This window comes from Oncorhynchus tshawytscha, linkage group LG31 (genome assembly GCF_018296145.1).
Source record: "Oncorhynchus tshawytscha isolate Ot180627B linkage group LG31, Otsh_v2.0, whole genome shotgun sequence".
NCBI lineage: Eukaryota > Metazoa > Chordata > Actinopteri > Salmoniformes > Salmonidae > Oncorhynchus > Oncorhynchus tshawytscha.
The window spans coordinates 26834757-26860326 of NC_056459.1; the positions used below are offsets into that span (position 1 = coordinate 26834757).

Consider the following 25570-nt stretch of genomic DNA (forward strand, 5'->3'; position numbering starts at 1 on the left):
AGAAAGGGTCCTTTATGAGTTTGGTTCTGAAATATTCATGTAATTTACAAAGCTGTGATTATGTCAGCAAATGAAATACTATTAGAAAAACAACCCACATGAACAAAAGAGATGTGATGTGGGGTGGTAACTTTACTTAAAATATAACACAAACATAAATACACCACACACACTCCTACCCCATTCTGCACAATCTACACTCCTCCCTGCTCCCTCCTCCCTGTTCCCTCCCTCCTCCCTCTTCCCTCCCTCCTCCCTCTTCCCTCCCTCCTCCCTCTTCCCCCATTCCCTCCCTCCTCCCTCTTCCCTCCCTCCTCACTCTTCCATCCATTCCCTCCTTGTTCCCTCCATTCACCCCCTCCTCCCTGTTCTCTCCCTCCTCCTTGTTCCCTCCATTCCCTCCCTCCTCCCTGTTCCCTCCCTCCTCACTCTTCCATCCATTCCCTCCCTGTTCCCTCCATTCACTCCCTCCTCCCTGTTCCCTCCATTCACTCCCTCCTCCCTGTTCCCTCCATTCAGTCCCTCCTCCCTGTTCCCTCCATTCACTCCCTCCCTGTTCCTCCAATCCCTTGAAAAAAATATTGTGCACAAAATAGGGAAAAGGGTGCCTTTTGGGACATGGCCCATATCAGGTAAGGGCATCGATGGCTTAATGGATCAGATAGGTGGATGGATAAGGGAAAGGAGCAGGGGATGTAATTGCTAGGTTCTATCTCCCTGGATGTTGCCCCTTTCAGAGAGATGTTATCCTATATAATTTCTTATCCCCCATCATCTCCTTTAGCAAGGCATGGGGTTGTTGTACAGGAGACGCCTTCAACAGCACACAGACTGACTGTACAGGAGATGCCTTCAACAGGACACATACTGACTGTACAGGAGATGCCTTCAAGAGGACACAGACTGACTGTACAGGAGATGCCTTCAACAGGACACAGGCTGACTGTACAGGAGATGCCTTCAAGAGGACACAGACTGACTGTACAGGGAACGCCTTCAACAGGACACAGACTGACTGTACAGGAAACGCAGACTGACTGTACAGGAGATGCCTTCAACAGGACACAGACTGACTTAATCCATGCTTTTGTCACTTCCAGGTTAGACTACTGCAATGCTCTACTTTCCGGCTACCCGGATAAAGCACTAAATAAACTTCAGTTAGTGCCACAGAACTGATGTTACAGGCGAAACCAAGATAAAAATCCAATCAGGAAGTGCCGCATTTTTTGAAACAGCCTCATGCCAATGATTCCTTATATGGCTGTGAAGTAACTAGGAGTCAGCTTACGTTTTCCACGTTTTCCCCAAGGTGTCTGCAGCATTGTGACGTCTTTTTAGGCATTTCCATTGGAGAATGGCTGTAAGAGACCATATAGGGCGAGTGGACGCATGGTGTCTCCCGGAGAAAACGTTGCGTAAAATACTGAGGTAGCCATTTTTCCAATAGTTTCTTATGAGAAACCAACTGCCTCCACGGATATATTATTGAATACATATGTTAAAAACACTTTGAGGATGGATCCTAAACAACGTTTGCCGTGTTTCTGTCGATATTATGGAGCAAATTTTGAAAAAAGTTTGCCGTTATAGTTCAAGTATTTTCTCAGCCAAGCAGGATGAACAAACGTGACTCTTTTCGCCTACAAAAATATTATTTTTGTAAAAAAGGAACATTTGCTATTTAACTGGGAGTCTCCTGAGTGAAAGCATCTGAAGTTCTTCAAAGGTAAATTATTTAATTTGGTTGCTTTTCTTATTTTTGTGAAAATGTTGACTGCTGCCAGCACAGCCTAGCATAGCATTATGCCATGCTAAACTTACACAAATGCTTGTCTAGTGTTGGCTGTAATGCATATTTTGAAAATCTGAGATGACAGTGTTGTTAACAAAAGGCTAAGCTTGTGTTTCAATATATTTATTTCATTTCATTTGCGATTTTCATGAATAGGAAACGTTGCGTTATGGTAATGAGCTTGAGGCTATGATTACGCTCCCGGATACGGGATTGCTCATCGCTAGAGGTTAAGGCAAGGGCTGATTTCAAGGTTTAACTGTTAACCTACACGTACGCTACGGTCACAAGACACAGGCCTCCTAATTGTCCCTAGAATTTCCAAGCAAACAGCTGGAGGCAGGGCTTTCTACTATAGAGCTCAATTTTTATGGAATGGTCTGTCTACCCATGTGAGAGACGCAAACTCGGTCTCTACCTTTAAGTCTTTACTGAAGACTCATCTCTTCAGTGGGTCATATGATTGAGTGTAGTCTGGCCCAGGAGTGTGAAGGTGAATGGAAAGGCACTGGAACAGTGAACTGCCCTTGCTGTCTCTGCCTGGCCGGTTCCCCTCTTTCCACTGGGATTCTTTGCCTCTAACCCTGTTACAGGGGCTGAGTCACTGGCTTACTGTTGCTCTTTCACGCCGTCCCTAGGAGGGGTGCTTCACTTGAGTGGGTTGAGTCACTGATGTGATCTTCCTGTCTGGGTTGGTGCCCCCCTCTGGGTTGTGCCGTGGCAGAGATCTTTGTGGGCTATACTCAGCCTTGTCTCAGGATGGTAAGTTGGTGGTTGAAGATATCCCTCTAGTGGTGTGGGGGCTGTGCTTTGGCAAAGTGGGTGGGGTTATATCCTTCCTGTTTGGCCCTGTCCGGGGATATCATCGGATGGGAACACAGTGTCTCCTGACCCGTCCTGTCTCAGCCTCCAGTATTTATGCTGCAGTAGTTTGTGTCGGGGGGCTAGGGTCAGTTTGTTATATCTGGAGTACTTCTCATGTCTTATCCGGTGTCCTGTGTGCATTTAAGTATGCTCTCTCTAATTCTCTCTTTCTTTCTCTCTCTCGGATGACCTGAGCCCTAGGACCATGCCTCAGGGCTACCAGGCCTGATGACTCCTTGCTGTCGCCAGTCCACCTGGCCGTGCTGTTGCTCCAGTTTCAACTGTTCTGCCTGCTGCTATGGAATCCTGACCTGTTTACCGGACGTGCTACCTGTCCCAGACCTGCTGTTTTCAAATCTCTAGAGACAGCAGGAGTGGTGGAGATACTCTTAATGATCGGTTATGAAAAGACAACTGACATTAATCCTGAGGTGCTGACTTGCTGCACCCTCGACAACTACTGTGATTATTCTTTTTTGACCATGCTGGTCATTTATGAACATTTGAACATCTTGGCCATGTTCTGTTATAATCTCCACCCGGCACAGCCAGAACAGGACTGACCACCCCTCATAGCCTGGTTCCTCTCTAGGTTTCTTCCTATGTTTTGGCCTTTCTAGGGAGTTTTTCCTAGCCACCGTGCTTCTACACCTGCATTGCCAGCTGTTTGGGGTTTTAGGGTGGGTTTCTGTACAGCACTTTGAGATATCAGCTAAATAAATTGATTTGACTGTACAGGAGATGCCTTCAACAGGACACAGACTGCCTGTACAGATTCAGAATGGGAAACTTGTGGAAGATGGAACGTTCCCCTTTATTACAGTACAGGAACCCTGTATGCCTAAGATAATAACTACAGTATGTTAGTGTGTACATTTTACAGTGTGTGTGTGTGTGTGTGTGTGTGTGTGTGTGTGTGTGTGTGTGTGTGTGTGTGTGTGTGTGTGTGTGTGTGTGTGTGTGTGTGTGTGTGTGTGTGTGCCTACCCCAGCCCAGGCACAGGAAGCGTTTACGTATGAGGCGTGTCCTCATCTTGCCAATCACAGCCAGGTAAGACTGCCAGGCCTCTGTCAGTACCCAGCAGAAGGATGCCAAGAAGAAGAAATGAAGGAACGCAGCAGTCACAGTACACAGGCCCTGTAGAGAGAGACAGAGAGTTGGTTGTGAGGGAGGAAAGGACACAAGACAAAGAAGGCGAGGGATATTGAGTCACAGACACAGTGGTGAAGTAAAGAAGGTTTCAGATTAGTTAGAAGTTCTTCAACAATGACAGAACACAGGTGAGAAGTAATAGGCTACTAGAAAAGATGAACAATCGTGTCATGTTTTACATTACCATAACTAAGCGATGGTGTAGTGTGTTTGTGAGTGTGTGTGTGTGTCCACCCGCGCGTGTGTATCTTGTTCTCACCTTGCCGAGTGTCTGGGACTGTCCAACCAGTATCAACATGTTGGATGCCAGGATGGAGAGACAGAAATTAACCAAGATGATAGACCTTTCCGAACGAATATACCTGAGAGAGACATTGAGACAGAAAGGCAGAAAGTAGGAATAGGAGGAAGACGAAAAGAAGGAAGGAGGAATTTATTGAAATTGATGAAGTTGAACTGATGGACTGATTCATTTCCTGAACATGATCACATGATTACCCTGCCAGTACCACCATATGCTCTGGTGCTACTCTCTCCCTCCCTCCTGAGCTTTCCTGAGGTCTCCCTCTCTCCTGAGCTCTCCCTCTCTCCCTCTCTCCTGAGCACTCCCTCTCTCCTGAGTTCTCTCTCTCCCTCTCTCTCTCTCTCTCTGTCCCTCTCTCCTGATCTCTCCCTCTCTCCCTGTCACATGGGGATGAAGAGATTCGGGAGACAGGCGCAGGAATGCGTAATATTTTTTTTTTAAAGCCCCAAATTACAGCATCCAGTGTAAGGGCACGGGGACGAAGACCAAACAAACTCATAACAAAAAGGGTTGAAAAAAAAAAAAGGGTTGAAAAGGGTTGAAACCCAAACAAAGAGCGAGGAGTACCTCAAATAAATAACACCCGCGCACAATGATTATCACATGGGAAGAGACCCGTAATCATCTGCGCAATCCACAAGGTCAGTTAAGGGAACACTTAAACAACACAATGTAACTCCAAGTCAATCACACTTCTGTGAAATCAAACTGTCCACTTAGGAAGCAACACTGATTGACAATAAATTTCACATGCTGTTGTGCAAATGGGATAGACAACAGGTAGAAATTATAAGCAATTAGCAATACACCCCCAATAAAGGAGTGGTTCTGCAGGTGGTGACCACAGACCACTTCTCAGTTCCTATGCTTCCTGGCTGATGTTTTGGTCACTTTTGATTGCACATCTGGGACATCATGTCTCGCTCCATAAACCAACGCCACGTTGCACCACAGACTGTCCAGGAGTTGGCGGATGATTTAGTCCAGGTCTGGGAGGAGATCCCTTAGGAGACCATCCGCCACCTCATCAGGAGCATGCCCAGGCATTGTAGGGAGGTCATACAGGCACGTGGAGGCCACACACACTACTGAGCCTCATTTTGACTTGTTTTAAGGACATTACATCAAAGTTGGATCAGCCTGTAGTGTGGTTTTCCACTTTAATTTTGAGTGTGACTCCAAATCCAGACCTCCATGGGTTGATAAATTTGATTTCCATTGATCATTTTTGTGTGATTTTGTTGTCAGCACATTCAACTATGTAAAGAAACAAGTTTTTAATAAGAACATTTCATTCATTCAGATCTAGGATGTGTTATTTTAGTGTTCCCTTTATTTTTTTGAGCAGAGTAGATAACAACAGCACCATGGTGAACAAAGGGCACATACGTATATACATATACAATCAGTGGGAATAGGGGAACCCTCCCTCCCTCCCTCAGTTAGTCCCCCCTGGCTATACCGTCTCCGATTTGTTCTCCATTAGACCTAATTGGAGTTTTGGCATGGCCTGCTCAACTGTCAAGCCAACCCGGGGTTTTCTCACCCTTGGTTAATCTCTTATGGAAAGCTGTGCAGTTTGCAGAGACTGGGGTGGGGGCGGGTGGGTTGGGGGTTGGGGGTAGCCCCATGCAGGGATGTGTGTGTGTGTGTGTTTATAAAAGAGAGAAAGTGTGCATGTGCTCACCTCCAGAAAGCAGCATAGATGAGCAGCAGGATGAGCAGAGCGCTGCAGGAGACCCCACAGCCCACCAGGAGGGGAACAGAAGGCATACTGGATGGACCCATGTCCTGTAGAGAGAGAAAGAAAGAAAGACAGAAATTAAAAAAGAAAGAGAGCGAAAGAGGAGGGCGAGAAAGAGAAAGAGAGAGAGAAAGAGCGATGGGGAGAGAGATAGAGATTGATAAAGAGAGAGAGAGAGAGAAACATAGGGTTAATAAACTTGACCGCCTTTCGTCTTGGGCCCTAATACGCTGAATCACAGATGATGAATCTACTCTTCTTTCCTCTCCTCCATTCTCACACTCCCTCCCTCCATCTGCACATTTTATCACCAGTCCCACCCAGCACGCCGACTCTATTCTCTGGCACCCTATTTCATATTCAGTAGTTCACTACTTGCGACCAGAGCACAATGGGCCTATAGTGCAATACAATGAATAGGGTACCACTTGGGACGTATCCCACTTCTGATGATGTCCCTCCATCTAGTCAGGTCAGCACAGTCTGTTGATCAGTAATCTCTTGTCCCATGTGGATTACACAACTATCCACTGTCATCTGACCTATAGCGGATCAACTGATTAAGACAATTGTTTAATCTGTTTACAGCCTACACTCAGTTGCCCTGTCTATAGAGTTTTACTTACTCCATGTACACCCCAAATGGCACCCTATCCCCTACATAGTAGTGCACTACTTTTGACAAGAGACCCTATAGGACATAGATAATGAGCTGCACTGCAACTATAGTTAAGTATCATGTAAACTGTGTAGATGTTAGTACAATTTGGTGAGCTGAAACATGTCCCCTGATAGGTGGTGTTTCAGTATAGACGTTATTACAATATGGTCAGCTGAAACATGTCTCCTGATAGGTGGTGTTTCAGTATAGACGTTATTACAATATGGTCAGCTGAAACATGTCCCCTGATAGGTGGTGTTTCAGTATAGAAGTTATTACAATATGGTCAGCTGAAACATGTCCCCTGATAGGTGGTGTTTCAGTATAGACGTTATTACAATATGGTCAGCTGAAACATGTCCCCTGATAGGTGGTGTTTCAGTATAGACGTTATTACAATATGGTCAGCTGAAACATGTCCCCTGATAGGTGGTGTTTCAGTATAGAAGTTATTACAATATGGTCAGCTGAAACATGTCTCCTGATAGGTGGTGTTTCAGTATAGAAGTTATTACAATATGGTCAGCTGAAACATGTCTCCTGATAGGTGGTGTTTCAGTATAGACGTTATTACAATATGGTCAGCTGAAACATGTCCCCTGATAGGTGGTGTTTCAGTATAGAAGTTATTACAATATGGTCAGCTGAAACATGTCTCCTGATAGGTGGTGTTTCAGTATAGAAACATGTCTCCTTATTACAATATGGTCAGCTGAAACATGTCCCCTGATAGGTGGTGTTTCAGTATAGACGTTATTACAATATGGTCAGCTGAAACATGTCTCCTGATAGGTGGTGTTTCAGTATAGAAGTTATTACAATATGGTCAGCTGAAACATGTCCCCTGATAGGTGGTGTTTCAGTATAGAAGTTATTACAATATGGTCAGCTGAAACATGTCTCCTGATAGGTGGTGTTTCAGTATAGAAGTTATTACAATATGGTGAGCTGAAACATGTCTCCTGATAGGTGGTGTTTCAGTATTACTTATATCAAAACATGAATCAAGAGCCGGATTACAAATGACAAGTAAAGCTGTCTAATCACTATTCACTGTTCACTACACTACTGTGAGTACACACGCACACACGCACACACACGCGCACACGCACACGCACACACACACACACATGCCAAGATAATGGAATTCATTGCACTTGTACAAAAAAATACAAAAGAAAGGTTGTTTTTTCTTTGTACTATCTTTTACCAGATATATTGTGTTATATTCTCCTACATTATTTTCACATTTCCATAAACTTCAAAGTGTTTCCTTTCAAATGGTATCAAGAATATGCATATCCTTGATTCAGGGCCTGAGCTTCAGGCAGTTAGATTTGGGTATGTCATTATAGGCGAAAATGTACAAAAAATGGGATAATCCTTCAGAGGATGGATTTGGCCTTTGAGTTGTCTCGCTGAAATGTTCAAACTCTTTCAAATGACTGCTGGACTTGTTGACTGCTCCATCGACACAGCAGATATTGTGGGCTAGGTTAGGAATGCTGAGTTGCACGTGTAGAGCTATATTTTTCGTGGCGTCATTACGTCATCTACCTACGTTATATAGGTGGTACGTCATCTACCTACGTTATATAGGTGGTACGTCATGTACCTACGTTATATAGGTGGCAGGTCATCTACCTACGTTATATAGGTGGCACGTCGTCTACCTACGTTATATAGGTGGCACATCATCTACCTAAGTCATCTACCTACGTTATATAGGTGGTACATCATCTACCTATGTTATATAGGTGGCATACGTCATCTACCTACGTTATATAGGTGGTACATCATCTACCTACGTTATATAGGTGGTAACGTCATCTACCTATGTTATATAGGTATGTGGTCATCTACCTACGTTATACAGGTGGTACGTCATCTACCTACATTATACAGGTGGTACGTCATCAACCTACGTTATATAGGTGGCACGTCATCTACCTACGTTATATAGGTGGACGTCATCTACCTACGTTATATAGGTGGCACGTCATCTACCTACGTTATATAGGTGGCACGTCATCTACCTACGTTATATAGGTGGTACGTCATCTACCTACGTCATCTACCTACGTTATATAGGTGGTACGTCATCTACCTACGTTATATAGGTGGCACGTCATCTACCTACGTTATATAGGTATGCACGTCATCTACTTACGTTATATAGGTGGTACGTCATCTACCTACGTTATATAGGTGGTACGTCATGTACCTACGTTATATAGGTGGCAGGTCATCTACCTACGTTATATAGGTGGCACGTCGTCTACCTACGTTATATAGGTGGTACGTCATCTACCTACGTTATATAGGTGGTACGTCATGTACCTACGTTATATAGGTGGCAGGTCATCTACCTACGTTATATAGGTGGCACGTCATCTACCTACGTTATATAGGTGGCACGTCATCTACCTACGTTATAAAGGAGGCACGTCATCTACCTACGTTATATAGGTGGTACGTCATCTACCTACGTTATATAGGTGGTACGTCATCTACCTACGTTATATAGGTGGTACGTCGTCTACCTACGTTATATAGGTGGTACGTCATCTACCTACGTTATATAGGTGGTACATCATCTACCTACGTTATATAGGTGGTACGTCATCTACCTACGTTATATAGGTGGTACGTCGTCTACCTACGTTATATAGGTGGTACATCATCTACCTATGTTATATAGGTGGTACATCATCTACCTAAGTCATCTACCTACGTTATATAGGTGGCACGTCATCTACCTACGTTATATAGGTGGTACGTCATCTACCTACGTTATATAGGTGGTACGGCATCTACCTACGTTATATAGGTGGTACGTCATCTACATACTTTATATAGGTGGTACGTCATCTACCTACGTTACGTAGGTGGCACATCATCTTCCTACATTATATAAGTATGTAGGTCATCTACCTACGTTATATAGGTGGTACGTCATCTACCTACTTTATATAGGTGGTACGTCATCTACCTACGTTATATAGGTGGCACGTCATCTACCTACATTATATAGGTAGGTACGTCATCTACCTACGTTATATAGGTGGTACGTCATCTACCTACATTATATAGGTGGTACGTCATCTACCTACGTTATATAGGTGGTACGTCATCTACCTACGTTATATAGGTGGTACGTCATCTACCTACGTTATATAGGTGGTACGTCATCTACATACTTTATATAGGTGGTACGTCATCTACCTACATTATATAGGTGGTAAGTCATCTACCTACGTTATATAGGTATGTAGGTCATCTACCTACGTTATATAGGTATGTAGGTCATCTACCTACGTTATATAGGTGGTACGTCATCTACCTACGTTATATAGGTATGTAGGTCATCTACCTACGTTATATAGGTGGTAAGTCATCTACCTACGTTATATAGGTATGTAGGTCATCTACCTACGTTATATAGGTGGTAAGTCATCTACCTACGTTATATAGGTATGTAGGTCATCTACCTACGTTATATAGGTATGTAGGTCATCTACCTACGTTATATAGGTGGTACATCATCTACCTACGTTATATAGGTGGTACGTCATCTACCTACGTTATATAGGTGGTACGTCATCTACCTACATTATATAGGTGGTACATCATCTACCTACGTTATATAGGTGGTAAGTCATCTACCTACGTTATATAGGTGGTAAGTCATCTACCTACGTTATATAGGTATGTAGGTCATCTACCTACGTTATATAGGTGGTAAGTCATCTACCTACGTTATATAGGTATGTAGGTCATCTACCTACGTTATATAGGTATGTAGGTCATCTACCTACGTTATATAGGTGGTACGTCATCTACCTACGTTATATAGGTATGTAGGTCATCTACCTACGTTATATAGGTGGTACGTCATCTACCTACATTATATAGGTATGTAGGTCATCTACCTACGTTATATAGGTGGTAAGTCATCTACCTACGTTATATAGGTGGTAGGTCATCTACCTACGTTATATAGGTATGTAGGTCATCTACCTACGTTATATAGGTGGTACGTCATCTACCTACATTATATAGGTATGTAGGTCATCTACCTACGTTATATAGGTGGTACGTCATCTACCTACGTTATATAGGTGGTACGTCATCTACCTACATTATATAGGTGGTACGTCATCTACCTACGTTATATAGGTGGTACGTCATCTACCTACGTTATATAGGTGGTACGTCATCTACCTACATTATATAGGTGGTACGTCATCTACCTACATTATATAGGTGGTACGTCATCTACCTACATTATATAGGTGGTACGTCATCTACCTACATTATATAGGTGGTACGTCATCTACCTACATTATATAGGTGGTACGTCATCTACCTACGTTATATAGGTGGTACGTCATCTACCTATGTTATATAGGTGGTACGTCATCTACCTACGTTATATAGGTGGTACGTCATCTACATACTTTATATAGGTGGTACGTCATCTACCTACATTATATAGGTGGTAAGTCATCTACCTACATTATATAGGTGGTACGTCATCTACCTACGTTATATAGGTGGTACGTAATCTACCTACATTATATAGGTATGTAGGTCATCTACCTACGTTATATAGGTGGTACGTCATCTACCTAAGTTATATAGGTATGTAGGTCATCTACCTACGTTATATAGGTGGTAGGTCATCTACCTACGTTATATAGGTATGTAGGTCATCTACCTACGTTATATAGGTGGTACGTCATCTACCTACTTTATATAGGTGGTACGTCATCTACCTACGTTATATAGGTGGCACGTCATCTACCTACATTATATAGGTATGTAGGTCATCTACCTACGTTATATAGGTGGTACATCATCTACCTAAGTCATCTACCTACGTTATATAGGTGGAACATCATCTACCGAAGTCATCTACCTACGTTATATAGGTGGTACGTCATCTACCTACGCTATATAGGTGGTACGTCATCTACCTACGTTATATAGGTGGTACGTCATCTACCTACATTATATAGGTGGTACGTCGTCTACCTACTTTATATAGGTGGTACATCATCTACCTATGTTATATAGGTGGTACATCATCTACCGAAGTCATCTACCTACGTTATATAGGTGGAACATCATCTACCTACGTCATCTACCTACGTTATATAGGTGGTACGTCATCTACCTACGTTATATAGGTGGTACGTCATCTACCTACGTTATATAGGTGGTACGTCATCTACCTACATTATATAGGTGGTACGTCATCTACCTACGTTATATAGGTGGTACGTCATCTACCTACGTTATATAGGTGGTACGTCATCTACCTACATTATATAGGTGGTACGTCATCTACCTACATTATATAGGTGGTACGTCATCTACCTACGTTATATAGGTGGTACGTCATCTACCTACGTTATATAGGTGGTACGTCATCTACCTACGTTATATAGGTGGTACGTCATCTACATACTTTATATAGGTGGTACGTCATCTACCTACATTATATAGGTGGTAAGTCATCTACCTACGTTATATAGGTATGTAGATCATCTACCTACGTTATATAGGTATGTAGGTCATCTACCTACGTTATATAGGTGGTACGTCATCTACCTACGTTATATAGGTATGTAGGTCATCTACCTACGTTATATAGGTGGTAAGTCATCTACCTACGTTATATAGGTATGTAGGTCATCTACCTACGTTATATAGGTGGTAAGTCATCTACCTACGTTATATAGGTATGTAGGTCATCTACCTACGTTATATAGGTATGTAGGTCATCTACCTACGTTATATAGGTGGTACATCATCTACCTACGTTATATAGGTGGTACGTCATCTACCTACGTTATATAGGTGGTACGTCATCTACCTAAGTTATATAGGTGGTACATCATCTACCTACGTTATATAGGTGGTAAGTCATCTACCTACGTTATATAGGTGGTACGTCATCTACCTACATTATATAGGTGGTACGTCATCTACCTACGTTATATAGGTGGTACGTCATCTACCTACGTTATATAGGTGGTACGTCATCTACCTACATTATATAGGTGGTACGTCATCTACCTACATTATATAGGTGGTACGTCATCTACCTACATTATATAGGTGGTACGTCATCTACCTACATTATATAGGTGGTACGTCATCTACCTACGTTATATAGGTGGTACGTCATCTACCTACATTATATAGGTATGTAGGTCATCTACCTACGTTATATAGGTGGTACGTCATCTACCTACGTTATATAGGTGGTACGTCATCTACCTACATTATATAGGTGGTACGTCATCTACCTACGTTATATAGGTGGTACGTCATCTACCTACATTATATAGGTATGTAGGTCATCTACCTACGTTATATAGGTGGTACGTCATCTACCTAAGTTATATAGGTATGTAGGTCATCTACCTACGTTATATAGGTGTAGGTCATCTACCTACGTTATATAGGTATGTAGGTCATCTACCTATGTTATATAGGTGGTACATCATCTACCTACATTATATAAGTATGTAGGTCATCTACCTACGTTATATAGGTGGTACGTCATCTACCTACTTTATATAGGTGGTACGTCATCTACCTACGTTATATAGGTGGCACGTCATCTACCTACATTATATAGGTATGTAGGTCATCTACCTACGTTATATAGGTGGTACATCATCTACCTAAGTCATCTACCTACGTTATATAGGTGGAACATCATCTACCGAAGTCATCTACCTACGTTATATAGGTGGTACGTCATCTACCTACGTTATATAGGTGGTACGTCATCTACCTACGTTATTTAGGTGGTGCGTCATCTACCTAAGTCATCTACCTACGTTATATAGGTGGTACATCATCTACCTATGTTATATAGGTGGTACATCATCTACCGAAGTCATCTACCTACGTTATATAGGTGGAACATCATCTACCTACGTCATCTACCTACGTTATATAGGTGGTACGTCATCTACCTACGTTATATAGGTGGCACGTCATCTACCTACGTTATATAGGTGGCACGTCATCTACCTACGTTATATAGGTGGTACGTCATCTACCTACGTTATATAGGTGGTACGTCATCTACCTACGTTATATAGGTGGTACGTCGTCTACCTACGTTATATAGGTGGTACATCATCTACCTATGTTATATAGGTGGTACATCATCTACCTACGTCATCTACCTACGTTATATAGGTGGTACGTCATCTACCTACGTTATATAGGTGGTACGTCATCTACCTACGTTATATAGGTGGCACGTCGTCTACCTACATTATATAGGTGGTACGTCATCTACCTACGTTATATAGGTGGTACGTCATCTAGCTACGTTATATAGGTGGTACATCATCTACCTACGTTATATAGGTGGCACGTCATCTACCTACGTTATATAGGTGGTACGTCATCTACCTACGTTATATAGGTGGTACGTCATCTACCTACGTTATATAGGTGGTACGTCATCTACCTACGTTATATAGGTATGCACGTCATCTACTTACGTTATATAGGTGGCACATCATCTACCTACATTATATAGGTATGTAGGTCATCTACCTACGTTATATAGGTGGTACGTCATCTACCTACGTTATATAGGTGGTACGGCATCTACCTACGTTATATAGGTATGTAGGTCATCTACCTACGTTATATAGGTGGTACATCATCTACCTACGTTATATAGGTGGTACGTCATCTACCTACGTTATATAGGTGGTACGTCATCTACCTACGTTATATAGGTGGTACGTCATCTACCTACATTATATAGGTGGTACGTCATCTACCTACATTATATAGGTGGTACGTCATCTACCTACGTTATATAGGTGGTACGTCATCTACCTACGTTATATAGGTGGTACGTCATCTACCTACGTTATATAGGTGGTACGTCATCTACATACTTTATATAGGTGGTACGTCATCTACCTACATTATATAGGTGGTAAGTCATCTACCTACGTTATATAGGTATGTAGGTCATCTACCTACGTTATATAGGTATGTAGGTCATCTACCTACGTTATATAGGTGGTACGTCATCTACCTACGTTATATAGGTATGTAGGTCATCTACCTACGTTATATAGGTGGTAAGTCATCTACCTACGTTATATAGGTATGTAGGTCATCTACCTACGTTATATAGGTGGTAAGTCATCTACCTACGTTATATAGGTATGTAGGTCATCTACCTACGTTATATAGGTATGTAGGTCATCTACCTACGTTATATAGGTGGTACATCATCTACCTACGTTATATAGGTGGTACGTCATCTACCTACGTTATATAGGTGGTACGTCATCTACCTACGTTATATAGGTGGTACATCATCTACCTACGTTATATAGGTGGTAAGTCATCTACCTACGTTATATAGGTGGTACGTCATCTACCTACATTATATAGGTGGTACGTCATCTACCTACGTTATATAGGTGGTACGTCATCTACCTACGTTATATAGGTGGTACGTCATCTACCTACATTATATAGGTGGTACGTCATCTACCTACATTATATAGGTGGTACGTCATCTACCTACATTATATAGGTGGTACGTCATCTACCTACATTATATAGGTGGTACGTCATCTACCTACGTTATATAGGTGGTACGTCATCGTAATCTACCTACATTATATAGGTATGTAGGTCATCTACCTACGTTATATAGGTGGTACGTCATCTACCTACGTTATATAGGTGGTACGTCATCTACCTACATTATATAGGTGGTACGTCATCTACCTACGTTATATAGGTGGTACGTCATCTACCTACATTATATAGGTATGTAGGTCATCTACCTACGTTATATAGGTGGTACGTCATCTACCTAAGTTATATAGGTATGTAGGTCATCTACCTACGTTATATAGGTATGTAGGTCATCTACCTACGTTATATAGGTATGTAGGTCATCTACCTATGTTACGTAGGTGGCACATCATCTTCCTACATTATATAAGTATGTAGGTCATCTACCTACGTTATATAGGTGGTACGTCATCTACCTACTTTATATAGGTGGTACGTCATCTACCTACGTTATATAGGTGGCACGTCATCTACCTACATTATATAGGTATGTAGGTCATCTACCTACGTTATATAGGTGGTACATCATCTACCTAAGTCATCTACCTACGTTATATAGGTGGAACATCATCTACCGAAGTCATCTACCTACGTTATATAGGTGGTACGTCATCTACCTACGCTATATAGGTGGTACGTCATCTACCTACGTTATATAGGTGGTACGTCATCTACCTACATTATATAGGTGGTATCTACCTACTTTATATAGGTGGTACATCATCTACCTATGTTATATAGGTGGTACATCATCTACCGAAGTCATCTACCTACGTTATATAGGTGGAACATCATCTACCTACGTCATCTACCTACGTTATATAGGTGGTACGTCATCTACCTACGTTATATAGGTGGTACGTCATCTACCTACGTTATATAGGTGGTACGTCATCTACCTACATTATATAGGTGGTACGTCATCTACCTACGTTATATAGGTGGTACGTCATCTACCTACGTTATATAGGTGGTACGTCATCTACCTACATTATATAGGTGGTACGTCATCTACCTACATTATATAGGTGGTACGTCATCTACCTACGTTATATAGGTGGTACGTCATCTACCTACGTTATATAGGTGGTACGTCATCTACCTACGTTATATAGGTGGTACGTCATCTACATACTTTATATAGGTGGTACGTCATCTACCTACATTATATAGGTGGTAAGTCATCTACCTACGTTATATAGGTATGTAGGTCATCTACCTACGTTATATAGGTATGTAGGTCATCTACCTACGTTATATAGGTGGTACGTCATCTACCTACGTTATATAGGTATGTAGGTCATCTACCTACGTTATATAGGTGGTAAGTCATCTACCTACGTTATATAGGTATGTAGGTCATCTACCTACGTTATATAGGTGGTAAGTCATCTACCTACGTTATATAGGTATGTAGGTCATCTACCTACGTTATATAGGTATGTAGGTCATCTACCTACGTTATATAGGTGGTACATCATCTACCTACGTTATATAGGTGGTACGTCATCTACCTACGTTATATAGGTGGTACGTCATCTACCTAAGTTATATAGGTGGTACATCATCTACCTACGTTATATAGGTGGTAAGTCATCTACCTACGTTATATAGGTGGTACGTCATCTACCTACATTATATAGGTGGTACGTCATCTACCTACGTTATATAGGTGGTACGTCATCTACCTACGTTATATAGGTGGTACGTCATCTACCTACATTATATAGGTGGTACGTCATCTACCTACATTATATAGGTGGTACGTCATCTACCTACATTATATAGGTGGTACGTCATCTACCTACATTATATAGGTGGTACGTCATCTACCTACGTTATATAGGTGGTACGTAATCTACCTACATTATATAGGTATGTAGGTCATCTACCTACGTTATATAGGTGGTACGTCATCTACCTACGTTATATAGCTGGTACGTCATCTACCTACATTATATAGGTGGTACGTCATCTACCTACGTTATATAGGTGGTACGTCATCTACCTACATTATATAGGTATGTAGGTCATCTACCTACGTTATATAGGTGGTACGTCATCTACCTAAGTTATATAGGTATGTAGGTCATCTACCTACGTTATATAGGTATGTAGGTCATCTACCTACGTTATATAGGTATGTAGGTCATCTACCTATGTTATATAGGTGGTACATCATCTACCTACGTTATATAGGTATGTAGGTCATCTACCTACGTTATATAGGTGGTACGTCATCTACCTACTTTATATAGGTGGCACGTCATCTACCTACGTTATATAGGTGGCACGTCATCTACCTACATTATATAGGTATGTAGGTCATCTACCTACGTTATATAGGTGGTACATCATCTACCTAAGTCATCTACCTACGTTATATAGGTGGAACATCATCTACCGAAGTCATCTACCTACGTTATATAGGTGGTACGTCATCTACCTACGCTATATAGGTGGTACGTCATCTACCTACGTTATATAGGTGGTACGTCATCTACCTACATTATATAGGTGGTACGTCGTCTACCTACTTTATATAGGTGGTACATCATCTACCTATGTTATATAGGTGGTACATCATCTACGAAGTCATCTACCTACGTTATATAGGTGGAACATCATCTACCTACGTCATCTACCTACGTTATATAGGTGGTACGTCATCTACCTACGTTATATAGGTGGTACGTCATCTACCTACGTTATATAGGTGGTACGTCATCTACCTACGTTATATAGGTGGTACGTCATCTACCTACGTTATATAGGTGGCTCGTCATCTACCTACATTATATGGGTATGTAGGTCATCTACCTACGTTATATAGGTGGTACGTCATCTACCTACATTATATAGGTATGTAGGTCATCTACCTACGTTATATAGGTGGTACGTCATCTACCTACTTTATATAGGTGGTACGTCATCTACCTACGTTATATAGGTGGCACGTCATCTACCTACGTTATATAGGTGGCACGTCATCTACCTACGTTATATAGGTGGTACGTCATCTACCTACATTATATAGGTATGTAGGTCATCTACCTACGTTATATAGGTGGTACGTCATCTACCTACGTTATATAGGTGGTACGTCATCTACCTACATTATATAGGTGGTACGTCATCTACCTACGTTATATAGGTGGTACGTCATCTACCTACATTATATAGGTATGTAGGTCATCTACCTACGTTATATAGGTGGTACGTCATCTACCTAAGTTATATAGGTATGTAGGTCATCTACCTACGTTATATAGGTATGTAGGTCATCTACCTACGTTATATAGGTATGTAGGTCATCTACCTATGTTATATAGGTGGTACATCATCTACCTACGTTTATATAGGTATGTAGGTCATCTACCTACGTTATATAGGTGGTACGTCATCTACCTACTTTATATAGGTGGTACGTCATCTACCTACATTATATAGGTATGTAGGTCATCTACCTACGTTATATAGGTGGTACGTCATCTACCTAAGTTATATAGGTATGTAGGTCATCTACCTACGTTATATAGGTATGTAGGTCATCTACCTACGTTATATAGGTATGTAGGTCATCTACCTATGTTACGTAGGTGGCACATCATCTTCCTACATTATATAAGTATGTAGGTCATCTACCTACGTTATATAGGTGGTACGTCATCTACCTACTTTATATAGGTGGTACGTCATCTACCTACGTTATATAGGTGGCACGTCATCTACCTACATTATATAGGTATGTAGGTCATCTACCTACGTTATATAGGTGGTACATCATCTACCTAAGTCATCTACCTACGTTATATAGGTGGTACATCATCTACCTACGTTATATAGGTGGTAAGTCATCTACCTACGTTATATAGGTGGTACGTCATCTACCTACGTTATATAGGTGGTACGTCATCTACCTACGTTATTTAGGTGGTGCGTCATCTACCTAAGTCATCTACCTACGTTATATAGGTGGTACATCATCTACCTACGTTATATAGGTGGCACGTCATCTACCTACGTTATATAGGTATGTAGGTCATCTACCTACGTTATATAGGTGGTACGTCATCTACCTACATTATATAGGTGGTATGTCATCTACCTATGTTATATAGGTGGTACATCATCTACCTACGTTATATAGGTGGCACGTCATCTACCTACGTTATATAGGTGGTACGTCATCTACCTATGTTATATAGGTGGTACGTCATCTACCTACGTTATATAGGTGGTAAGTCATCTACCTACGTTATATAGGTATGTAGGTCATCTACCTACGTTATATAGGTGGCACGTCATCTACCTACGTTATATAGGTGGCACGTCATCTACCTACGTTATATAGGTGGTACATCATCTACCTACGTTATACAGGTGGCACGTCATCTACCTACGTTATACAGGTGGCACGTCATCTACCTACGTTATATAGGTGGTACGTCATCTACCTACGTTATATGTGGTACGTCATCTACCTACGTTATATAGGTGGTACGTCATCTACCTACATTACATAGGTATGTAGGTCATCTACCTACGTCATCTACCTACGTCATCTACCTACATTATATAGGTGATACGTTATATACCTACGTTATATAGGTGGGACGTCATCTACCTACGTCATCTACCTACGTCATCTACCTACGTTATATAGGTGGCACGTCATCTACCTACGTTATATAGGTGGTACGTCATCTACCTACGTTATATAGGTGGTACGTTATATACCTACGTTATATAGGTGGTACGTTATATAGGTTTACACGTCAGCTTTGATATCGGTTTTGCACATCGGTGTTAAACTAGACATCGGGCCGATGTTGGCATTTTTAGCTAATTTCGTCCGCCTCTGATATGCTTACCGATATATCATGCATCTCTAGTTCAGGGTTTAGGTGGGTCTGAATGAAGAACAGGTGTGTGTGTGTGTGTGAATCTGTGTTTATGCATGTTTGTGTGTGTGTGCGTGTGCGTGTGTCTGTATGTTCGTGTGTGTGTGGGTGTCTGTCTCCAAGTGTGTACGTGTGTGTGTGTGTGTGTGTCTGTGTGTCCATGTGTCCATGTGTGTATGTGTCCTTGTGTGTGTTTGTCCTTGCCACATGTACCTGTGTCCCATTTACCCAGCGCACACACGCACACACACATGCGCACACACAAGCGCACACACACACACGCGCACACACGCGCACACACACACACACGCACACACATGACACTACAGCAAAGTGACCAACACTAGAGCCAAACAAACCATGTGAAGCTGCCCTTCCAAACCTCAGACAACATGCTCCATCTACACCTCCCATGTCACCCAGCTCCTCCTCACACTCCACTGGCTTAAAGTCGAACACTAGAGCCAAACTAAGAGAAGCTGCCCTTCCAAAGCACAGATCAAAACAACACATTGTCTCTGTATCTGCTGTACCAGAGGAATGTTTCACTGCTGGTTCATTTTGTTTCCCTGTCAGTCATTTTCTCATTGGATATTAAAGTGTATTTTAGTACTTTGTTCATTAGTCCTTCGAGTGGTTTTATTCTATTAGCAGGGATGAGGTGGAAGGTGAGCAGGACAGAGCTGGTTGGTGCTACTCTTTCTATCAGTAGGAGTCACGACAAAAGCCAACCATGCAGTCAAGCATGCACACACACACACACACACACACACACACACACACACACACACACACACACACACACACAGATCACCAGATGGGAGTGTTTGTCCTTCACACAGTCTGCTACAGACACTCTTAACATGCAGGGCAGGTTGGTTTTCAGGGGGCAATACTGAGCTTTAACTATGGACGTGTGTGTGTGGTGTGTGTGTGTTTTTTAAATATTTTTTTTACAGTATCTGGGGATCTGTATTGTCTGCTAATCCGCTTTGGGGTTCCATGACAGAGCGCTGGCACACACACGCACACACACACACACACACCAGACATTTCAATGAATCTGTCCTTCACAGGTCCAGAAGGGCAGACCCTCTGGCAATGTTTCCTTCCCTTTCACGTTCTCCCTCTCATCCACTCCTTCATTCCTCCTCAGTCAATCAACCTTTTCTTCCCCCCTCTCCCTCTCCCTCTCCCTCTCACTCTCCGTCTCTCTTGCTCTCCCCCTATACCCTTCTCAACCTCGCTCTTCTTTCTCCCTCTCCCTAGTCTCTCTCTTCCTCTCCTCCTCCCATCCTCCTCCTCTCCCTGGTCTCTCTCTTCCTCTCCTCCTCCCCTCCCCCTTCTCCCTGGTCTCTCTCTTCCTCTCCTCCTCCCATCCTCCCCCTCTTCCTCTCCTCCTCCCATCTTCCCCCTCTCCCTGGTCTCTCTCGTCCTCTCCTCCTCCCCTCCCCCTTCTCGCTCACTCCAGCAGTAGGAAGTCAACATGATTAACCAGCGATCTACGGCTCCATTGTAGACGGCCTATTATGGCAGCAGTGCCTCTAAATCCATCCATCCATCCATCCATCCATCCCGCTCTCTCTCGCTCCATCTCTACACCTCTCTCTTCCTTTTCTATTAAACATGGTAGTTAATCCACCCCCGTCCGCCTGCTCCCTGGTCCAGGCTAAGCTGCTGGAGCCGGGCTGCCGAATCTCAGCTCTACTTCCAGACCCACACCCTGCCTGGGTGTCTGGATGTGTATGTTTGGATGGTATAACAGAGTTATGTTGAGTGAATGATAGAGTAAAGGAAGGATGCTATCATATGTTAGATATAAATGTACAAACACAAACATGCATACACAGCGCAAACACACACACAGACACATGTGTAAACGCATGCGAGCACACATACCCACACACACACACACACACACACACATACGTCCCCTTAATCTCATCCTCTAAATTGCTGAGTTGCGGTAGCTGATAGCAAGGTGGAAGTGTCCTCTCCATCAACCACAGCCAATAAAGCTTACATACTGACCCCTACCTCCAGGGCTTCATCACTAGGCTAATGATGCAATGGTCGTCAATTACATATCACTAACGGCTAAAGACACATTTCATAAACGTCACCAGGCATTCCTGCCCATTCCGGTGACCAAATGCTGTGAAATGGGAAAAGTCAATGGTATACTATGGAGAAGGTCAGAGGTTACAGAGAGAGGTCTGTTGATGGATCCAGCTTTTAGGTCTAGGCCATTATGGATATTTCCTGTTCCTAATGCCAATGGCTTTCCGCATATGATGGCTTTTTCTATTTCCTTCCTTTTGGAAGTGTAAAAAATTAGAAATGTTCAAGGTTAGGTCAGATTTGCGGTGAAAGAATGAAACAAAAAAAACTGATATGTCAAACTAAAGTCCATCACCTCAAATCAACCAATAAAACTCCCCAAAACACCGTTTTTTATCTTTCTCTGACCTTTTCTGTGCTTTAACTCCGGATTCCTATTAACTGATAAGTCTTATTTGGCTTCACTGCACTTTCCCCTAAAGAAGCTCTAAGAGACATTCTGAGAAAGAGAAAACAAGACAGAGACAGAAAGAGACAGAGAGACAGAGAGACAGAGAGAGAGAGACAGAAAGAGACAGAGAGAGAGAGACAGAGAGGGAGAGAGACAGAGAGAGAGAGAGAGAGAGAGAGACAGAGAGGGAGAGAGAGAGAGAGAGAGAGAGAGAGAGACAGAGAGTGAGAGAGAGAGAGAGAGAGAGAGAGAGAGAGAGAGAGAGAGAGAGAGAGAGAGAGGGAGAGAGACAGAGACAGACAGAGAGAGGGAGAGAGACAGAGAGAGACAGAGAGAGTGAGAGAGAGAGAGGGAGAGAGACAGAGAGACAGAGAGAGACAGAGAGAGACAGAGAGAGACAGAGAGAGACAGAGAGAGACAGAGAGAGGAGAGAGAGGGAGAGAGAGGGAGAGAGAGGGAGATATTCTGAGAAGCAGAAAACAAGACAGAGAGAGGAGAGAGAGAGAGAGAGAGAGAGAGAGAGAGAGAGAGAGAGAGAGAGAGAGAGAGAGAGAGAGATATTCCTCTCTCAATGTCTCCACTGGTAGCAATCATAGCAAGAGGCTGAAAGAGACACATATATCTTATGAATAAAAGCCTCACAGATGCCAAGGAGGTTGCATTATACTCAGTGACACAGACACACACACACACACACACACCAATGTCTAGACATCCACACAAACTGCCAAACCGTTTAGGAGTTTACTGAGGGGAATAACGGTCAGCCATTTTATATGGAAAGGTTGTTATTGTTGAAATGGCTACAGGGATGGCATCTTACTGCACAATTGAGATGTGTGTGTGTGCGTGTGTGCACGTGTGTGTGTGTGTGTGTGTGTGTGTGTGTGTGTGTGTGTGTGTGTGTGTGTGTGTGTGTGTGTGTGTGTGTGTGTGCATGTGTATTTGTGTGTGTCGATGTGTGTGTGTGTGTGTTTGTGTGTGTGTGTGGTTAGAGCATTGGGCCAGTAACCACACAAACTGGCTTTAACGTCTCTTGCGTATTTTGACGTTTGGATGACACACGTGCCCAAAGTAAACTGCCTGTTACTCAGGCCCAGAAGCAAGGATATGCGAGTACAACAGAACTGATATGGCAGGTGAAAACCCGAGGAAAATCCATCCAGGAAGTGGGATTTGTTTTATGTGAGTTGTTTTCCATTGAATGCCTAATGACTATGTTATGGGTTAGTGCCCAGATTGCAGTTCCTATGGCTTCCACTAGATGTCAGCAGTCTTTAGACATGCTTTTAGGTTTGTATTTTGAAAAATGATGAGTAAAAAAGACCTTTTGGTCAGAGGACAGGGGAAGAATGCAGAGCTGCTTTGTGCGCATGACCGATAGCGCGCCAATCGTTGTTTTTCCTTTCTATTGAAAACACTATTGTCCGGTTGAAATATTATTGATTATTTAGATAATTGACAACCTGAGGATTAATTATAATCATCATTTGACATGTTTTGAAGAACTTTAACTGGAACTATTAGGATGTATTCGTCTGCATGTTTTGACCGCCTTGGAGTCAGTGGATTACTGAACAAAACGCTCCAACAAAGGTTTTTGGGACATAAAGAGGGTCTTTATCGAACAAAACTAACATTTATTGTGCAACAGGGAGTCTTGTTAGTGCAACCATATGAAGATCATCAAAGGTAAGTGATTAATTTCATCGCTATTTCTGACTTTTGCGACTCCTCTACTTGGCTGGAAAATGTTTGTATGCTTTTGTAAGCGGGGCGCTGTCCTCAGATAATTGCATGGTCTGCTTTCCCCGTAAAGCCTTTTTGAAATCTGAGACAGCGGCAGGATTAACAAGAAGTTAATCTTTAAGCCTGATGTATAACACTTGTATATTTTATGAATTATGAGGATTTCTGTATTCTGAATTTGGCGCTCTGCAATTTCACCAGATGTTGGCCAGGTGGGACGCTACCATCCCACCTGGTTTTAAGACACAGCTGAACCGTACTCATCATAGTTCATACTATAAGAAAAGTGTCTCCCAATGTCTCTAATAATTAGATGTTTTCTTGCCCAGCCAAGACGATATACAGCAGTAGAGAACTGAACAAAGTCCCCATTCATAAACCATGTTTGAGCTAATCAAAGGAGGAAGCACTTTTTCTTTAAACACCTTAACATTCTACTAGCAGGCTACTTGTGGTCTCCCCACGGTTGAACTGAACAGTGACTAGACAGTGGTTAGATAATTAGCTAATGAGCTCTGTGTTGTGTTTACTGATGAGCCCAGCCAAGCAGAGCAAAGTTCTCCCTTAATCAACTAATGAACCAAGCATCCACATTGTGTATTTAGATAGTACAAATAGAACTCTCTCACTTAAAGGAAAAGTCCTTAGTAAATATATATTTTTTGTAAATATTTTTTTTATTAGTCCACTGTTGATACAGTTCTGCTGTAGTTTTGTATGTCAGCACACACACATTTTAAAGATATTGGATTTTCAAGAAGCGAAGTGTCACTTGCCACATTATCATGATGATGCGTTTTGACTGCTGACATGCAAATCATTTTGGGAATGTCTTAACGGTGGACTAATGGAAAAAACAACTAAATAAAGTTGTGTGGACTTGCAGGCATGTCATTATTATTCGAGGTCCGAGTCTCAAGTCAAGTTCAAAATTGAACAGGTCGAGTCTCGAGTCAAATCCAAGTCCTGCAATCTAAGAGCAAGTCAAGTCGGGTTACAAGTTTTTTCAAGTCAAGTCTCAAGTCAAGTAAAAAAATAAATCTAGACCTGCAATGACTTGTTCAACTATAAATCTTTGCCTATTTATCGAGGCTACCAGACAGCCCTTTTCATTATTTAGTCTGCAACATATTTTGATTATGAAATAATACATTTTAGCAATCAATTCCAAAGGCAAGCTTCATAAATAAATTATGAATTTCAACCAAATTTGACATACCGAAATAGCTGATCCTATAGCTG

The 25570-nt window shown here is 42.1% G+C and overlaps 1 protein-coding gene across 1 annotated transcript in view; it reads right to left on the reverse strand.

The window, feature by feature from the left end:
* Window positions 1–25570, reverse strand: part of LOC112240222 (adhesion G protein-coupled receptor B2-like) — a 199434-nt gene that overhangs the window by 92078 nt on the left and 81786 nt on the right. The window contains exons 10-12 of the mRNA XM_042309838.1: window positions 5803–5906; window positions 4071–4173; window positions 3646–3796 (exon numbers count right to left, since the gene is read on the reverse strand). Of these exons, the coding sequence (XP_042165772.1) occupies window positions 3646–3796; window positions 4071–4173; window positions 5803–5906 (358 nt within the window). The remainder of the gene's footprint in view (window positions 1–3645; window positions 3797–4070; window positions 4174–5802; window positions 5907–25570) is intronic.